This window comes from Anas platyrhynchos, chromosome 1, assembly GCF_047663525.1.
Source record: "Anas platyrhynchos isolate ZD024472 breed Pekin duck chromosome 1, IASCAAS_PekinDuck_T2T, whole genome shotgun sequence".
NCBI classification, from domain to species: Eukaryota; Metazoa; Chordata; class Aves; order Anseriformes; family Anatidae; genus Anas; species Anas platyrhynchos.
Window position 1 is genome coordinate 135,981,223 of NC_092587.1, and position 20,750 is coordinate 136,001,972.

Genomic DNA, 20,750 nt, shown 5'->3' on the forward strand with positions numbered 1-20,750 from the left:
AATTAATGGCCTGTATTCTGCCACTACAAATTTCACATGTGCTCCAAAAAAATGAGGAAACTGACTGATGGTAAAGTCATACAGATATTGGGTAGTATTCCATGCCAGAAGAAGTAGCAAAACCATTCTTGGTTTACAGCGAAGAGGTAAGATGAAAAAAAAAAATAGATATTTTAAACATATCAAATACTATTAGATTAATTGAAGGAATTAAAAATAGAATCAGCTTTCACTCTTTGAGTTACCTTTCCAGGCCCTTGAGTAAAGCTGATGACGTTTCTGGACAAAAAGAAATCAATAATGTGCCACTTTTAGTACCTACTGAATGTTAGGGAGTTAATAATTAAAAAAAAAAAAAAAAAAAAAAAAAAAAAAGGTGTTGTTGCTACAGTTGCTTTCGTCAGAAAAGCAGCTGCGTTCGGTTGCCCAGTGGGTATGGCTTTGCACACTCACTCTCAGGGAATTAAAATGGCTTTTCCTCAACTAAGAGGAGAAAGTGCCTTCAAATTGCAGGGCAACATTTTCTGAAAGCCTTGATATGAACCACTTCAAAGATGAAAGCCTTTAAAAAAATCTGTGTCTTTCAAAGATGTTATTGGATTAATAGTATTTGACCAGCTGTTGAAGACAAAAGGAGAATTGTAACAGCAAGAAATCCAAGCAGGGGTGATTGTGCTTGCTCAAGGACTTGACCACATTTCTGCTCAGAGGAAGCTCTCGAAGAATGACCAGGACAATTTTAGGGAATGTATTTTAACAGCTGTACATTGCACGAACATAACTTTTTTTCCATTTCATGACCTGATCTCAGGTCTGTTTTCTGCTCCCAGGACGTGCAACACAGATGGTGGAAACTAATTGGGGTGGAGGGCAGAGCCTGTATGTGCTCTGGAAATCCCACACCTCTTCAGGGGTTGCGGGGGCAGTTGGTACAGCATAGGCCAGAGGGAGCAGTGACAGCCTGTCCGACTTTGCCTGCTGGTTAAAACTGAAGGGCTGTAGCAGCCATCTAGGGCACTTCTCACTGGACAAATTCCTCTGACTCAGCTGGCAGAAGTATGTGTGTGTATGGGGAGGCCTACAGCAAGCCCTGCAGCAGCCCAGGCAGATGAAGAAGCAGCAGCTGGGGATCACAATCTGCTTTGCTGTGCAAGGGCTGCTTTATGTTCTCCTTCCTTTCCTGGACTGCCGTTTGATCAGTGTTGCCGCAAATATACCTCTTGCAAACTGCTCCCTCCTACCTTTTCTAGTTTTAGAGCTTTGGAAGGCAGGATGAGCCCCAGAGAGATGCAAATCATTTCCTTGTACCCACCCCTGTGCTCAAAGATGCAGTACTGTTCCCATCTGCCCTCCAACAGCTCATGCCAAACCCCGTCTCTGCTAAAACTCACGCTCTAGCTGACTGAGACTTGGTCTGGGTGCTTGTGGTTTGTTGCTCCCACCCTTTCCCTCTTCTCCATGTCCCAGAAAACAAGAAAGCTCCACATCATAGCAGAACTTATCTCACATTTCTGTCCATTTGTAACCTTCATGCCAGTGTTTAGTCTGTGCCTCTGTTCTGGATGTCATTGTATGCTGCACATGCAGATTATGGAGGAAAATTGAAGTCTTTTTCGTTTTCCAGCTATGTGAGCAGTTGCACCACACGAAGTGTTGCCAAGGAAAAAAAAATACAACGGGACACCCAGACAGAAACCCTCTAATTTGTATCTTTCCATTATTAAAGATGAGGTTTGTCATGCAGAGATAGCACATCCGGTGACTGGGTTCTGCTGTCATTCTGAGGGACCTGGGAAAGTGACTGTGATGACAGAGATACACCAGTCAGAGCTTGCGTAGAGGCCAGGCATGTAATCTGAATTGTGTTTCACTCGTTCATTTCCTCAGCCAGCAGAGTGGAGGAAGGGCTTTGCTCATGCTCAGTCTTAGTTTCTTTGCATGTGAGTGTGTTGTGTTACACCCAAACTTTTTACTTGCTCTCTTACCATTCTGTCTTCTGTCCTCTGTCTTCTCTCATTCCTTGCCTTTACTCACTCCACTTTTCGAGTTGTCTTCTGCTCCCTTTCTCACCTGCATTTTCTTTTCCATCTGATGTGTTTTACACATTTTCTCTGTGTCCTTTCAACATTGCTGTTTTCCAACCTTTCATGCTCTTTCATACTTTCTGTTCCCTGACTGTATAACACAGCAGTCTCCACAAACAGTAGCATGGCTGATCTCTACTCCTACTAAATGCCCTGTTTCACTCTGGACTGCGTTTCCACACAGGGCCAACTATTTTTGATGTCTGTACCCAGTAAGCAGTAGGCTGGATGAAGCTACATACGTTAACCATACTAAAATGATCCTGAAAATGTAACCTGTTCAATCTGAGCAGCAGTAGCAAAGCAGTGCTGTCTGATGGCTGGACCCTCCTAAAGAAGGAGAGACGCGGACATACAGCATGTGTAATTTATGGTGGGAATTTAATGTGCCATCATTGATCTGATGTCAAGCAATAGAAAGTTAAAGGGTGTTTGATGGACCCATGAAGTAGTGTGAGGATGAAGCTGAGAACATTTTATATCTGTAAGTAGAGTAGACCTTTCTGCTGTATCCATGTGTTTTAGAGAGAAGACAACTGGCCTGCAAAAATCCTCTATGAGCTGCATTTAAATTACAAAGGTCAGGTCCACTTGTATGATAATTACATTTTAATAAAACAAGAATAATTTATAACATTCGAATCCACATTATAATCAAGTGGGATAGATAACCACCTCTGGTGGTTTTACTTGGGTGGGCGGCTGAGCTCCACCTCAGCCACTCTCTCACTCCCCCTCCTCAAAGGGGAAGGGGGAGGAAATACAATGCAAAGGGCTCAAGGGTTGAGATAAGGACAGGGAGCTCACTCAACAGTTATCATGACAGGCAAAATAGCCTCAGCATAGGGACACAGTAAGATTTATTGCTTATTACTAACAAGCTAAAGAAGTGAGAAATGAAGGAAAGAAACCAAAAATGCCTTTCACCCATCTGCCCTCTTCCACCTCCTTCCCCTGAGCGGCACAGGGGAACGGGGAATGGGGGCTGTGGTCAGTGCCTAACATTTTGTCTCCTCCACTCCTTCATGGTCACTCCCTGCCCCTGCTCTGTGTGGGGTCCCTCTCACGGGATGCCGTCCTTCTCAAACAGAGCCTGCGGGTGCTGCCCACAGGCAGCAGCTCTTCAAGCACTGCTTCCACATGGCTCCGTCCCACAGGGTCCATCCATCCCCCAGGAACAAACTGCTCCAGCACGGGTCCCCCACAGGTGGGCAGCAGCTCCCCCCAGACCCCTGCTCCTCCGTGGGCTCCTCTCCACGGGCTGCAGCTCCGGCCCGGGGCCTGCTCCTGCGGGGGCTCTCCATGGGCTGCAGCCTCCTCCAGGCCACATCCACCTGCTCCAGCGGGGGCTCCTCCACCCATGGGGGGGCTGCAGCGTGGAGATCTGCTCCATGGGGGACCCATGGGCTGCAGGGGGACAGCCTGCTCCACCAGGGGCCTCTCCACAGGCCGCAGGGGAACTGCTGCTGCCTCCCTGGAGCACCTCCTGCCCTCCTGCTGCACTGACCTTGGCATCTGCAAGGCTGTTTCTCACTCCTCTCACTCTTCCAGCTGCTGTGAGGCCACAGTTGTTTTTTTTTGTTGTTTTTGTTTTTGTTTGTTTGTTTGTTTGTTTTTTCCGTTTCTTAAATGTGCTCTCACAGAGGCTCAAACAACATCACTTACTGGCTTGGCTCTGGTCAGCAGTGGGTCTCTTATCTAACATGGGGCAGCTTCTAGATTCTCCTCACAGAAGCCACCGCTATGGCCCCCTGCTACCAAAACCTTGCCATGTAAACCCACTACACCATCACACAGCTTCAGGACACGGTATAGTTCATGTTAGCACAGGATTCTCTGCAAGATGCTGAAATCAACAGTGTGAGTGAAGGATGTGGATGTTTATTTTAGGCAGTGAGTGAGAAAATAGCAGTTTGTAGAAATATATGCAAAAATATTGCCAAAATAAGCATTCAAAAAGTTGTTTCAATATGCAGCTGCATGTAAACATAGTAATTAATATATATTGGGTAAATTTACTGCATCTTTTCTCACCCACACCAGTGAGATAGAAGTTGCAGATTTCAGACAAAGACTCAACAGATCTTTAAACTCTAGCCAGGGCTCAGCAGAAAACTATCTGGGAGAAAAGATCTGCTACTTAGCCTGGTCTTGCCTCCACTCCTCTGAGCTCTTTGATGGAGGTAGTGTTGTTGGGATCACCCAGTTCCCACATCTTCTTGGTAGACTTACTGTTGTTGTGGATCTGCAGCATTGGATTCTGGCATGGCAGCAGAGGGTTAAATCAGCTTTTAATGTCTTCAGACCACTTTTCACACTTTTCATTTATCCTCGCAACTTGGCAGGGAGGGAGAGACAATCTACCTGTTTTCTGGCTATAGGAGTGGAAGGGGGGATTTTCACATTTTTCTCGGCAGGAATCAGTCAGTGTCAGCTTTACGCTTCACATGCCATCACCAGTCATTCATTGCTCTAAATGCCATGTTTACATTGTGCAGCAGGAGATCCGTGCTCCTTCTGTCTAGCTGCTTCTCTGCAATAAATCAACTGGTTTTCCCTGTACTCTCTCTTCCAGCTGGGGTGATGCTGGTCCCTGAAAGGAAGACAGAGGATGGGTTTGAGGAGCACTTTGGCTTGAACTACTTGGGACACTTCCTGTTGACTAACCTCCTCTTGGATACGCTGAAGCAATCAGGAACGCACAGTCACAACGCTAGGATCGTCACTGTCTCATCAGCCACCCATTATGTAGGCAAATTGCACCTGAATGACTTACAAAGCAGGTACTGATCCATTTTGGCTGTTCACTGATCTGAAGTAAGGGTGTGTGCTGATTAAATTGTGGGTTTTTTTGATGACTTTTTTTTTTTTTTTTAATAATGGTGCTTCTCAGGCAGTTTGGATCTTGAACAAAGCTTGTGGTCTCTTACTCTGAGCCTTGAAAGCCTTGCTTCCTTTCTGATGCTCACACCATGACGGCTGTGGTGCAGTCTGGACTCCTCACTGCCTAATCTGGGAGACTGAGCAACTGGGAACTGTTTTAAAATGGTAGGGTGATTGCTAACAGGCTTCACCCTCAACTGAGTTACCTCCGGGGGCATGCAAGCACTGAGGCCCTGACCCTTTCATCAGATGGGCACAGCAGACACCCATTTCTGGCCACCCAGGGCTGCGTGTGCCCGGGGCTGTAGGGGCACATCAGGGATCTTCTCCAAGAGGGCTCTGGCTGGGCTCTGGCAGGGCCGGGCTCTGGCAGGGCCGCTGGACCACACCTGCCTGCCTGCTGGCAGCTTCGCCCAGCCCACGCCCTGTCTGCCACTTTTCCCTCTCAGGCAGCCCTGCCAGCTGGCACCGGCTCCATCCTCCTATCCCTCCACCTTGTCCCATACCGCTTCTGGTCTCTCATTCCCCCTCCTCCACCACAGTCCTTCTCCGGCCGCCCTTGCTGTCCTCCTCAGCCCCCACAGGCCTGCCTGGTGAGGTACTGGAAATGCTTGAGCCCAGCTTCTCGCCTGTGTCACCCTCTGTGCTTCCCTGAGGGAATGGAGAACGGGGAGTTCATCGAGATCCCAACGCTTTTCTTGTGCCCAGCAAGGTCCGCGGAGCTGTGTGGCTGTATTCTGCCCATTCACCATGGGTGGATGTCTATGGGATGTTCATAACATGAGCAAGACATTAGATGCTGTGGTAGATATCTGTGGTGTCATACAGGATCTGTGTAGATCGTTTAACTAATTGAGGAATGAGCAGTATAATTTAGATAATAAATTTTAAAATTTCCACATGCAGTTAACAGATGGAAGTGAAGTGCTTGCTAGCAGGCTCAAACTGAGTCCCCCTTCTGATGGCCTTCAAAGAGTTGCTGTTTGTGCAAGGGAAATCAGTGTTTTGCATCATTTCCCTGTAGAAATTCTTGGTCCTTTGACAGGGACTTCAGCAAATACTTAGAGGCACCTGGCCCGAGGTTTCGTTTTGAAACAAAGGCTGAAATTAGAGGGCTGGGCTGTTTCCACTGCACACATTTTACATATGAATGCTGCGTTAAGCATGTCAAACTTTCTGTTTGACTTCTGATTACATAGTATGGCATCAGTTTTATTACAAGCACATTGTTTAAACTCTGCAGGGTAGTAGCAGTTTAATCTCTTGCTTGTAAAACAACCACAGGAAATTATCCTTACTCTTCAGTTGATGTATATATTCATTGTTTCTGATGTGCATGTTGGATGGCACCACACAAGGGGACTAAGGGGAGTGTAATTAGTATTTCTTTGGGGTAAAGAGCAGAATGCAAAATTAAATGTGGCAGTTCTGTGACTCTAGATAACAGTAGTTTCCCTGATTATAGCAAAGCTTTGTACTGTGCCTCTTTAGTTTAGGATTGTCCTTATCTGTGATTCATTCTTATTAACTCATACTGTTAAGGAACCAGAAACATTTCAATTAGAAAAGTTTGGGTTGACCACAAATATGAACAATCTTGTGGAAAGAAAAAAAATATACATGCTGTTGAGACTTACCTGCAGTTTTTTGTCAAATCCTGTCCTGTTGTATTTCAAGTTTATTGGCATAACAGACACAGAAGAGGACAGAGTCTGGCTGATTTTATGTGCTCTTTGTCTTGTGGATTCTCTGAATTGCTGAAGGTCAGCAGCAGTACTTGCTCCCCCAGGCATCAGGCACCACTTTGGCTTCCAGAGCAGGTTGTGGACTCTTGATTCAGGTGGAAGAAGACACTCCTGTTATTTTTTAACCTAGGTGCAGATAAGCCCTGACATGGCTGTATATTTAGTTGTCTCATAAACTGTGTGGCTAAAAACAGTGAGATTGCTTGTGCATTCAGGTACATGCTTATGGTGTGAGTGGGTGTTTTAGAAGCCCTGGAGAACTGTTGCAGGGTGCCATACACAGGCATCACTGACACTGTTAAGCCTTGAAGATGCCTTATGGTTCAGAATAACACTTAAGAGCTCTGATGGGTGCAGTAAGGACATCCAAGGCAAGCACTGTGATACAGCAGTGGACTGCCACGGTTTCCTAGTGACGGAATCCCTCATTTTTGTAGATCTCGTGAATGTGGAATCTTCCTAAAAAAATGAGCTGGCTTTTTCCTTATTTTGAATTGGCTGTAATTCACTTCACAACTCCGGTCTATGTTCCTTGACTTATGTGTAGTCCTAACCTCACAGGAAGGCAGCCAAATGATTTGGAGCCATTCATTCACAGTAGAGAAAGGGGGCTGTGATCCAGTGCAGAAATTACCCATGGCAGCAGACTGAATTGTTTACCATACTCTTGTCCCATTATTCCTAGATTTTGGTTGGCCTAGTGTCCAAACTGGAGGTGAGTAATGGTAGCAGAGGAGGGATCCATCCATCAGAATACAAATACAGCAGAGAAGGATAGGCTGAAGAACTCTTGAAGGAGACATGAAGAAGAAAGTAAACTGAGGTGCAGTTCTCTGCTTTACCATGGATTTTCTTTGTGATCATTGTCCCACTCAGGAGAGTCTGGGTTGACAGTCACAGTTGTAGCCATCACTCCCAACTTACTTTGCTTGTACTTGCTGCTCAGAGTTCTGGTCTGAAGCCAGAAGTCATCAGGGCCACATCATAACAAGAAGTCATCACAGGGCCACATCATAACAAATAATTGTCAAAAGGTCTTACCAAGGAAAAGCATTTAATGCAGCTTTTGTTACTGTCTTCCGTGTTCCCTCTTTGTTTGTTTTCTACCATCTTACTAGTCTGATTTCTCCCATATTTCTCTTTTCATCTTCTTTTTGGTGGGAGTGGTAATTTAAATATTCCTTGATTTTCCTTGCACGTCCAATTATTTTTCTTCCCCTTTTTCTCTTTCTCTTTGTGCCTGCCTGCTTGACTTCTGTGTTTGCAGTTTCGTCTTCACCTGTGTCTTTTCAGATTTTTTTCTCTCCATTGCCTTTTCCCTCTTTATCTCATCCTTTTCCTCTTTATTTGTGTCTTATTTCTGTGCAACAGTTCATCTGATGCTCTCCATTTCTCTTCTGCTTGTGTTCTTCCCTCAACCCCAGTCCTATTACTCCCCCGTGAGTGTCATTTTCCCTCCTTCCAGCCCATCCTCTTCCCACACACACCAGTGAAAGAGACACAGCATGGGTACATCAAGGCAGGACAGAGCTTGTTCCAAACTGGCAGGGCATAGCTTGTTTCATGTATGTTATTGAAAATGCAAACGCACAAGAGCAATGACTGTTCTCCCGGTTCTTTTGCTGAAGGATATATGAAGAACATCAAACGCCTTTGTGGTCTTTTAGATCCAGACCATTTTCAACAGGAATCACATGAGTCGACAAGGGCATCCCTAAGGCAAATCATTCTTCTTCATCCCTACTTCGAACACTACTGTTTTCAAGGAGGTGAAAGTTTAACAGAAATGCTATCTTGCAGGCATTTCAGCAGCAGTGATCTAAGCAACTGTATGCTGATGGTCGTACACTCTGCACCCCAAAAGTAGAGCAGCATAGCTTTTATGTCCTTTTCTCCTCTTATGCCTGCTTAATATAATACTTTCTAAAGTGAGAGAAGAAAAAAATATGGGCACAACAGAATATGGACATCTGGGTTTAACAAAAGTTTGAAGAACATAGTGCCATCCCGTCCACTTGAGATAGGCTTGAACAGAGCGCTGGAATTCATGGTGCTCTTACCAGGCTGGGAGGGGGAGGGCGCGCTTTCAAGTTCTCTACCTACCAAAGTAAGAAGGAACTTTGGGGAAATTAACAGAAAAAGGCTTTACTCCCTTTCCCAGGCTGTCGGTCGTGCTTGCATATGCTCCCTTTCCCAGAGGTTAGCATCTTTGTGTGTTCTGTCTAGCTTTTTCTCCATGACTAACTATTCCTTTCATCATCCCCTCTTTTTGCATGCCAAATGGGCCCTGTAATGCTGTGAATCACAGATTTATGAACTCCCCAGCCATAGTAACACAGCTCCTTTTCTGGTTCACATCTCCTGTATATTCAGGAACAGTTAGTCACACTTTTTTCTGCTCTCTTTCCTTTGCTCTGTTACTGTGAAAGGAGCTGACACTTTTTTGTAACTCCCAAGCTGGTACAGTCCCAGATAATTTCTGTGTTTTTTCCCCATAGCCTTGGTGCATGAATCATGTCAGAGACAACAGAGATTTAAGTGATAGGAATTGCAAAAATCCCCAGCTGCCACATGTGTGCTGGTGAAAAATAGGGGAGGATGCTGAGGAGGTGAGGCAGCTCCAGTTCATCTCTTCTTGTGAGGCAGTTCGTAAGGGTGTCACACAGGAGGTATCACATGCTGGTGTCACACAGAAGGTATCACATGCTGCTGGAAAAATCAGTCCAGCAAAGTGTCTGGAGGCCTCCCGCTCTTAAATAGTGTCCTTCATCTCTTCTTGAGTTAATGTGATGTTGGTAGATAAAGTTGCAACTCAGTTTGGGCAGAAAGTTGAGGATCACATCCCATAAACATTGAAGAGATTTTGGAAATATTGTCGGCAAATAGCAGACATGAGAAGTTAAAATGTTAAATTATTTTGGAAAATATGAATCTGTTTTTCAGACCAAAATCATCGATTTCAGGATATTTTATTTCTAACTTGTTTGTAATTGTCCTTAACAGTACACTCTCATTCATATTTTGAAGTATAATGTTTATCAATGTGAAACTGCAAACCTTTAATTGCAAACCTTTAATTTCTGTCATCTTGTTAAAGTAAGGTCTGTTTCAAATGAGCACTTTTTTTTTTTTTTAGCTGACCATTTGTTTAAAACATGTTTTTGGTGGTGATGGTGGTGTTTTTTTGGTTGGTTGATTGGTTGGCTGGTTTGGTTTGATTGTTTTTCCTAAGAATGGTTTGAAGAGACAACATTTTTTTCACAACTCTTTTTACTTCACAATTGCTTCCTCCTGTGCCTTTTCATGACTGATCCATCACTAGAATTTTCTCAGTTCTTTCTGATTGGAAGAGCTTATGGGATGCACAATATCTTCAATTCAAGCAAAAGCAATCATGAAGCTGATGTAGCATAGTAGTATTATTTATTTCAAATTCTTTAAGTAATAAAGAAAAATTGTAAGAAGAAGTAGGAGTAATTTTAAATATTACTCTTTTATTTGTTAATTCATTTTAGTCAGTACAGAAGTCTTTCACAGTTACATATAAAGAGTGATATTACTGGACTGCTGCTTAATAAAACGCTGTGAAAACTACAGAAAGTGTAATCATAAACGATTCTTTCAGACAAGAAGACAGATATATGTTATTGCAGATTTTATTTCATTTGGGGAATATATATATTTGTTTGAGTGGTATTGTTAAAACAGCTGCCCCACAATGACTTTTATTGCTTTTTTTGGCTCTATTTGCAAGATAAATCATGTTCCCTTGGTGGAAGTCGATACCAACTACAGTGCACTGTTGCATTCATTTAAAAGTGTTCTTCCTGCTTCAGGTTTCTAAGTCTTCTTGCCTATAATTAGATGATAAGTATTCAAACACTTAATTCATCCACATGAGGGTATTTCAGTCCTTCTTTGCAGAAATCTTTCTCCATAAGTGCAAAAGGATTTTCTGTTTTGCCAAATGATTTCTTGCTTTTTGCAGCAATTAGCATTAATTGCAAAAATTGACGTGCTGGCTTGGAAAATCAGTGTACCAGTGAAGGCCTATATCTTGAATACTATAAATTAATTAAAACAAGATAAACAAACAAAAAACAAATGAGCTATTAGATTAGAAGACCAATTCTCTCACCAGTCCAAAGGACAGTATTTTATTTCATGTGCAGCAAGCATTTTACCCATATTGCAGGCCATCCCAGGTAATCCCAATACATTCTTGCAACCAGTAATGAAGAAATATTTAAGTTAGGATGTCAGCTTTGGAAAGTTTTAATTTTCCATTTATTGGTGTAATTGTATTCCATCTAATCAAAATATTTTTATGGTTCATTGGTTTTTGAGGAATAGTAACATTGTGTGACTGCTATCACAGAGGTAATGCCAGACTTTGATATATTCAGGGAAATTAAATGTAGCTACTTTATGTGTCACAATGTTAAACTCCTTGTCTAAAAGGAATTAATGGTTTTAGCAATGCATTGTTAATACTGATTAATGATTTAATAGCACAAAGTGTTTCTGAACTAGTTCAAAACTGTAATACGTTTGGAGATATTTGATATATGTGTGTTTCTGCTATTCAGCCTCTCCCTCCCTGGTGGGTAAAATGGGTGAAATCTCCTCTCTGCAGCATACAGGACAAGGATCTCATAGGCACGCTGCTTTCCAAAATGGCAGGACAGTTCAAGGATAATTTGAAAGTTAATGTACTGAACCACTGTGACAGCGAAGGCAAAAAGGACTTGAAGAGAAGATGGAGAGGAGATAGACTGTCACCCTTGAGAGGTGAAGGTTAGTTTAACATCTCCCTGAGAGCAAAACCACTTAGTAAGGTGGAGTGAACCTTAAAAGCTTTGGGGTTCGGTCTGGGCAATTATTCATTTATATTTTTTTTTAGCATTCCTCTCAATTACTCTAACTGCCACCATGCTCACAGTACCTTTTCAATGGTGTTGTCCTTGGAGCTGTGCAGCATATCTGGGGGAAGCCAACATTAGTGCCTGTAAATCCCCAGAATAATGTGTTAAGGGAAACAGTGAAAATGCTCAGCTTAGCCTTGCCATGTCTCCTCTAGGTTCACCTCTGCTATTGCTGCTGGTTCTTCACAACCATACGTCCCTGATATTGCCAGATATGTTAAGGATTACAAGGTGTAATGGAAGGAGTCAAAGGCAGATTTCTGCCTCTGCAATTAAATATGATGACACTTAACTTTCACTCTTTACTCTGCTCCCTATCTTAAACCTCTTCTTTCAGCAAAGCAGAACTTGCTCTGTCCGAAAGCATCCCGAGCATTTGAATACATAGACCTGTAAAGAAACATTACTCGTTATATTGAACAGTTTTCTGTGTAAAGCTTGCTTTCTATGAAAAATAGACATCCTAAATAGGATAAGACATTGTAAAAGCAAAATATTTTAGCCTCCAGGAGTTTTAGCACTGCCAGAATGTCTTATAGTCAGCATAGTATCATTGAGCCTGGCTGCAGGCAGCACTGTCCCAGCTGCCCAAGGAGACAGGCTGGGGTGCCTTTGGCTCCCAGCAGCTTTCTGAGAAGTGCAGGAGCTCTTAACAGCTATGCCACCTGTAAAGTGTTGCTGCAGAAACATCCAAATTAAAGTAGGGTGACTTTTGCACGGTGTCTTTTCTGTCATCGGGATGAAGTGGGAGTTCAGCGTCTGAATTGCTACCAAAAATCAGTACGCCAATGGAGCAGTATCGTTTAAACATTTGGTCAGAGTGCTGGGAGCAGGGAAGCCCTGTGACTGTGTTTTGTGATTTGGACACAAAACTCCTTGCCATTTCCTGGAGAACCAGACCTGTCTGATTTCATTTACTTCTGGTGTGTTTGCAAGTGGAAGAGATCTCACGCACTCCAGCCCCGAGCCCCATCTTAGGAAACACGTGGTTTTTGATTACAGATCTCTGTTCACAGTGTTCCAGGGTAACATAACATTGGGAAATGAAAAGAAAAAAAATCCCAAACATAAGCAAACAACTCTAAGGCAAGATTGCAGAGAAACTGATTGCTGTCACTGTCTAATGATGTTTATAGGCTGCTTTGTCCCCCAGTGCATTGTTAGCTCCTTACGATTTGAGGGGAGTTTTTCTATAGGTAGTGGAGCTTAAGGGGAAACCAAAATGACACAATGAAGAAGGACCATGGCCTAGCAAGCCATATGTAATGGAGAAAAGTGTTTCACAGGGTTGCTTTTACTGTATGCTGAAGTTTTCTTGTTTAAGTTCCTCAAGTAAGACTCCTCTTTACAGGCTCCTCCCATGCACTTAAGTCCTGCATCTTTCCTGATGATAGCAGGAGGCTGCTGGTGTCCAAAGCAGCAGTGGTTAGATTGTTTCAACAAACAAGCAATGTTCTGACATTATTTTTAGTTGCCAGAGTTGATAATATTATGTTCCTTCTGTGATCAGAGTGATGGCATAGGAGTTTCTGCACAGCATTTACAGATCTCTTGGGGGGGGGGGGGGGGGGGGGCAGAGAAATATATTTTGTAACCCGTATGCACACCCAAGCCATGTTTCCCTGCTAAGACGGATCAGTCCTTCAGTGTGTTGAACATTTGCACTTGCAGAACAGATTGAGTGCCTTCTCAAGTCCAAAGTGGATTGGCAAGGTTCAGCCCATCACAAAATGAAACTTCACATTATCTTCATATAGAGACCAACACATTTCATGCAGTGTACTGAAAATCCGCTAACTACATTTGGTGAGCTGTGCTGGATTTGCAATGGCAGCACTTCAGTATGCATATCCAAGCTCTGCTGTTCCTTTTCAGTCCCAGAATGAAAAGCCCAGAATCTACAGCCGGTCTGCAAAAGTCTACACCAGATTTAAGATGGTTTTATCAAAGCAAAAATAAGATTTGGGATTGTTCAAATTATTACTGGGCAATTTTATGGCCCTTGGTGCATTGTGGTAGAAGTGGAAAAAAAAACACAAAACAAACAAACAAAAACAAACCCTAAGACCCCTTGGTACTTTCAACTTAAAAGCTCTGTTGTAGGAGAGTTGGAAAGCTTTCTGCACAACTGGGTTGAGAGTGCCACAGAGCTTGTCTTGATATAATTCAAGAGATCATTTTAAAAGGTTGTGACAATCTTCAACAACCAGAGATCCGGATTATCCAAGAGATAATATCAAAAGATATGTGGCAGTGATGTTTCCCTATTACTCGGAAGAGGCACGAGGGCACAGAATGTAGGTCTTGGAGCCTTATTCTGTTTCTTGGCTACAGCAATGCAGAACCTTTCTTGTTTCTGTTTACTTATTCATTTGTTTGCTTGATGGAGATTTTTAATTGAATGAAGGAATACCATTATGTTCAAATACCACTCTGAGCATTAGCCAGTACTTAACACTGCATCATGTAAACTGACTGTAGAAAAATGATTCAGGAGAGGCAATTTATATCATTCTTTATAAAGAGATTTATTTTCTTAGAGCATGGAATTACAATAATGACAACTTGAACTCATCATTGATATTTAAAATCAACAAACAACAACAAAAATGCTCTTAAAAAATTAACACCAATTGTGCATGAACAGGAAAAACAGACTCTTTTTAAGATACTGGTTCTGCTCAGACTTCAAGAACACCAACTTTTGATTCCATGTTTCATACACTGGAGAACTGCATTGAGCACACAGTAATGGAGTTTCACACAAGGCAATCAGTAGAGCAGTAAGGCTCTCAAAGCTTCTTCTCCTGACATCAGGAGGAGGAATCAGCCAAATGAAAATGATGCATTGATTACATCTGTGTGATAGCAATGCCTAGGATGACAAGCCCCTGGTTATTTCACCTTTTATAAACATTTGTATAGTAAAGACCTTCCAGGCTCTTTCAATAAATGTAGTCCTTCAAAGACAGTAGTTAATTTGTGTTCACTCTGCTTTTCCTACATGTGTAAACAAGGAGTTGGCCACTGCATGCTGTGCATTTACACAGCAAAGGACTGAAATTTGGGCAGCATGGCTTTTTGAAAAAGATAACCCATCTTCCAGTTTCTGGCTGCTGTTGAAATCTGGATTAAGCACAAGACAGGAATCGCTGGCTTGCAGAGAAGTCAGCTACTGCTAATTGAGGCTACCAACAATGTTTTGCCTCTTAGAGAGAAAGCATCTTCAATCTTTGAGCTTCGACCCTTATGCTTATCCTCTAACGTTAAGGAGAAAAATGCTGTTTTACCACTGAAAGGCTTCAGAAAAAGCCCAATTTTGTCCAGAGCTGTGTGTGAGCAGAGTGTAGCACCAAGTAGCTCACTGCAGGGAGAGGGGGAAGCTCGAGAATTGGTTGCTCCTTCTTAGTCAGAAGTGAAAGGGCAACCCTGGCTGCTCTAAACATGCAGGCTGTCTGTGGCTGTTTCAGTAATCCCACTGCAACCAGCTAGGACATGAAGGGTGTGCTTGTGTAGAACAGCTGATTTCATCTACCAGCCTTGTGTTCTTCCTTTCCAGCATGTCCATCACAGGTTCATCAGGTGCTTCAGGGGGCCCTAATGCTTGAGCCTGCATTTACTCAAACTACAGCTGCTGGTGTATTTGAGTTCAAATATATTCAGGAATGCTAAGGCTGCCTTTACGGTTATATGCATACATATTAATAAGTATTTAAAAATATAAAACTTTCTTTAAAAAGGTTTCAAACCAAGTCTATGAAAGAAATGTGCATGAAGTGTAGTTGCTCAATGAACACACAAAATATCCGGACAAGGATATGAAAGGGGTAACTATACAGTAGCCTATAGAAGTAGTTGCAATTGGTAACAGGACAACCACTGCACAAAACATAACTGTAACAAAATCTGAATAAGTAGGCATGTGAACACTGTAGATTTTAGTTCTGTTTTATTAATTCGTATGCTTATTTCTTTCAATTTGTAAGAGACTGTTTTTTGGTGGTAATAATCGTATTCTAATTTCTCCAACTCTCTTTTCTCTCTCTTTTCTCCATCTCTATCTTTTTTTTTTTTTTTTTTTTTTTATAGTGAGGGAAAATCACGGTTGATGAGACTCAGCAAATGGGGATAAATATATATAGCACTGTCAGGAAGTCTGTTTAAATCTAATAAGCAATATTTAGGACTTGGGCTTTAGTTTATCATAAAAAAAAAATGCTTATAATAACCAGAAAATACATAGCTATATTCTGCCATATATTTCTGTAGCTGCTTTAAAATAAACTGCAAAATCTATCAAAAATTTTGCACTGCATTCCCTGGAGAAAGAAAATTTAAGACTGTGAAAGCTTCATGAGTGTTTAATAATGGTCTTTTATATTCTATACTAAGCAGTGGTGATGATGTATTGCAAGATTAATACATAAATCATTAAGAGACTTTAGTCATTTTAATACACCAAGTCTGTGTTTTGCTTAATTCACTGATTCATCCTAGGGCATATATTGAAATTTTGTGTGGCCTTTCATTATAAAACTTGTCTTTTAATGGAGCACATAGCAATCTGGTTGTTCTGCAGTTTGATCTTAGCGCACTCTGCCCTCCAGGCAAATTAACATACTGGAAATTGGGGAGCGTGGTGACGGGTGAAGGGAAGATGACACACACAAGACCACTGCAGTGTGAAGGAGGTACAAGCCAAACTGTACTGCTGGCACCAGCCAGGTTAAATGTTGATATGTGCTGCTCAGTACAGACACAGGTCCTCTGAGCTGTTTGTTGAAGCAAGGTGTGGTGGGGATGGGCAAGGATGCTGTTTCTGTACCCTTCCTTCAGTCAGTCTGCATCCGTTTCCTTCCACACGTGTGCATAGTGCCAAAGCAACTGCTAATGAAAAAGCAGAATGCAGTGTGAGAGCCCGCACACAGTAGGTGTGGAGGCAGTGGTCTATGCTGAGCAGCAGTTTTGCTTCCCCAATTATTCAGTGGGTACCTTGAGCTGACTTAATGTCCTTGACTAAACATGGTATCACTGGAGATGAATGTGAGACCTCTACAGCACACAGACCTGTTAAAGTCAGCCAAAAAAGAAACCAGAGTAAGACTGGCTGCCAAGGGAAGTGCTAAACGTGGATCCAGTTTTCAAAATTGGATAGCAGCGGAGTCCATATTTAAACACCTAATTAGCCACTGCAGGCGCCAGTTTGAAATTTGGCTTCTCATTACTTTTTACAAATACATTGCCCCAGCATGCTGGGTAGACTGCTGCTGGAGACAGTACCATGGAGATGAGTGGTAAAATCAGCTTCTTATGGAAATTAAAATAAATAAACAAATCAACAAAACACAAGGCACTCACTCACTCCAAAATTGAATACTTATTTATTTTGTTTTGGCAAAAAATACAAAATGATCCCTTTCTCTTCTCCCCCTTAAATTTTTGCAATGACAACTCAAACTTTTCAGTCTATGTTGGGAAAAAACAAAACAAAACAAAACAAAAAACCCTTAAGCCAAAAATAATAATTTCTGATAAAAATAATCAGATAGAAAATTCATAGCCTGCTTTATCCTGATCCTTAACTCATCGGTATAGAATCAATGGAATAATATTTTAAAAGGAAGAAGAAGGTCTTGTGTATTGCTGTTCTCTTGGCCAGATTTCAAAGCAACTAATTAAATTCTGTCTGCCTTGGCTCCTCCTATATTTTCCATTTAGTGAGTTGTGCATTGTCCTATTTTATCTGCATCAACATGGCAAAATGCTCCAAGGCAGCATCCCCTAGGGGAGATTGTTTTCTGTGGTAGGAAAGAGCCCGCAGACAGCCCCGCTCAAAGAAGTGGATGGGCAGGGGCCTCTCCAAGTTGCCAGCGCCAGGCACACAGCTGCCAGTCTTCTGCCTGGCCACCCAGTGAGGAGGCAGAATTTCTCACCCTAGGAGTCTGCCTGCCTTGCTGCAAGGTTTTGGTGCCCTGAGCCCTCAGGAGCCCAAATGTCACAGGTGTCCCTCGTGCGCTGGTATGCCCACGCAGTCAGCTGGTAAACAGCCCTCTGCTTTGGGGCTGTACTTTGGCTAGCTTTCGTATGTGCTTTCATTTCAGAAGGCTTTTAGAGCCTTTCAAAAAGGAAAGTGATGTGGAAATGTGCAATGTCGATGCTGTTATTTTATTTAATAGACAATTTTAGCTTCATTCAGTGTAGAAAATGTATATAAGTGCACAGAGAGACTTCATTTAGCTACATAACCTTTTAATTCAGATCATTCCATGTGTAGGAATACATGTATACTCATGGAAGATGCAATTATGGTTCAGGTAGAGGAGCCTATGTGTTTCTATTTTCTGATTCATAAAGCCAAGACTGGATGTAATGAAATCAAGTAAGCAGCATCAATTTTTTTTCCAACATTGTTTAATCAACATGAACCTGTAAGACTGGGTCTCATGATCAAAACAGTCATTCAACAAAAATACAACGAAAATGTCAGTTCTGTGTCACAGACGATTCCTGCCTTGTGAAGGCTAGTGGTGTCAGATTCCTGGAAAACAAAAAGCACACACACACACTGAGAAAATGGAAAGAGAGCAGGTAAACATTGCAGGGGTTCTGTCAAAAGTGTCTGCTCCGTGCATCCAATTTTATATCCTTCACATCTATAGTATGGCATTGAAGTCTGATTCCCTGCTGCCTTGCAAATCATTTGCATCTCCGCTCTGGGATATAAAAGGCTTCCATACTGATTGGATAGCTTTTTATATCTTCTGAGCACTCATGTTTTTCTGACATAGATATCTATGCAAAGTACAAGTCTTTTGAGGATCCGGCCCTTGTAGTTCACGCTTCGTTGCCACGAGGTAAGTCAAAACAGCACTGGCACAAAATGTGGGAATGGGAAGGAGCGTTCACCATCCTCCAGCCTGCCTTCTGAAGAGTACCGACGGCCAGACGAGATCCAGGCAGAGCGAGTCTGTGTAGTCCCAACCCTGCTTCCCCGTGAGCTGCTTGCCAGGCAAGATTGCTCAGGGTCAATGCAGGAAGCTTGTCCCATGCCCTGGCTCGCCTCCTCCACCAGTGGGAGAACGGTGGCACCAAAGGAGAGAGGGTGAGAGCCACTGCCAGTCGGCTGCCAGGGGTGGCTACAGATCAGGGCCTCCCTCCTGTGGGGAACAGGAGACCTGCCTTGCCATACCAGGGGGGCTGTGGTGGCTGAGGATCTGGCCCTTCGAGTTATAAGGGCTGAAATATGCATGAGGCGTAAGGTGACATTTTGAGTGTCTCAGATCAGAGCACGGACATTACTGAATTTAAAAGGTAACTGCAATTTCCTGACTAATGCCAAGTCACTTTTATATTCATGCAGCAATCATTCTTTATTCTTAAAATAGACCATTTTACCCTGAGGTGCAAGTGATATCTTGATAATGATGGAGCCGCGTTACCCAGTGTCTTACTGCTCGGCCATGCAGGGGCTGGTCACGATCAGCTGTCCGTTTTTATCCTTTCTCAAATTACACAATGCTTTCATAGCCTGCTCATGTTTTGCTTGAAGAGAAGGGAAAAAAAAAAAGAGAGAGAGAGAGAGATGCACTGGATGTTCAGCAGTGTTGTCTTCCTATAGCTGAGCTGTAAGATTTACCATCGTGTCTCCCAGTTTCTGAGTCCATTCAGACAGCCCTAACAATTAAAATGCTTCTTACCTCTGCAGAGAGTCAGCCTGTTTTGCTAGCATGAGGGGGTTTCTGTGAAGCACACAGGATATTATAAATTAGTTATTAAACAAGAATGAGGTAACAAAAAGAAGTCCCAGACGAATTTGCTGTTCATTCAAAATAAAAACCATGCAGGCAGCAACACCATCAGCAAGCCAAAGGCAGGCATTTTAACATATTGGGAGCATCCCCAGCCTGGGTGTTCACTGCACTGCGGATGCAGGTGTGGAGGATGAAAACTGCGGCCTGCGTCTGTCACAGAGACAGGACAACAACCAGGGGGAAGAAGAGAGTTGGGTCGGAGACATCTGCTCCTGGGGGCTGCTCCTCCATCTCCCTCCTTAGCAGTAGCAGCTGCCCTGCGGGCTCTACCCTGTCTCCATACAGGCTGCAGCTGATGCTGACATAGCTGCTGCCCAAAGGCTCCGGCAGGGACCACAGCATTTTTGCTGCCCCCAGGAGACTGTTGCTTTAGGCACCTGCCTGCTTTGAGCTGTCTGTAGTGCTAGGAACTACCTTTGGTTCTGCTAAGCAGACCAAAAAAAAAGGTTAAACGAAAGGCCCGTGGTAATTATGAGAGGGAATTGTCATGGCATAGGAATTTCTGGAAGTGATACTGAGGCCCTGGTCAGGAGGAGCATTTTAAGTGACATACCTGCTAATTTGCCCGGAGGTAGCTTGCTTATTTAAAAAAATACTGCTGCCTGCATGACATGAAACCCATCTAATCAGCAGTTCCTGAAAAGTTTGACTTGAAAGAAGGGCAGATTCAGCATCCAGAGTACAGAGGCGCACAGGAGTCTCAGCAGGTCATGTTTTGCTGTAACTCCTGGTATTTGAGTGCCTTCACTATACCTTGTGTTTGGCATAGGTCGAGGCAGCCACCTTTGCTCTAAAGGCTGCATATGACATAACTTTGGTTACTCTGACAGCCGCTCTCCTTGCCCCATCATTATATTCATGTCTTTAGCTGTGTATAATCTGGTGTCACTGGGACAGGTGCAATGATTGCCTTAGTCATCTGCACTGTTCCCACCAAAGGAGCCTTAATCAGGAACTAGTAGGTCGTGCTGCAATACAAATAATAATAGCCAGGAGGAGTACAACGAGGCACGGATTTACAGGGTGGGAATAGGGTATGTGTGTGTGGGAACTAGGCAGTGAGGAATGGGAGAATAGTTCACCCCTAGATGATGGTATTCTGCAGATTGGTGCCTCAGCGTTTAAAGTTAAAATAGGTTGACAGAGAGATTCTGGCAGGTGCTGTGTAATGTTATTTTTATTATTTTTCCCCCATAAATCAGGCTTGGTATCTGATAGAATGATCACCAGAAGTGCAGAAAACAGCATGCCTGCTATTGGTAAGCTGTTTCTTGTGAAGATTCAATGTATAGCTATTTGTTT

The 20,750-nt window shown here is 43.0% G+C and overlaps 1 protein-coding gene across 2 annotated transcripts in view; it reads left to right on the plus strand.

The window, feature by feature from the left end:
- DHRSX (dehydrogenase/reductase X-linked) overlaps window positions 1-20,750 on the plus strand; it is a 169,136-nt gene that overhangs the window by 117,855 nt on the left and 30,531 nt on the right. For both annotated transcript variants that reach the window (XM_072030083.1, XM_038173129.2), the window contains one exon: window positions 4,660-4,867. In XM_072030083.1, coding sequence (XP_071886184.1) covers window positions 4,660-4,867 — 208 coding nt within the window. The remainder of the gene's footprint in view (window positions 1-4,659; window positions 4,868-20,750) is intronic.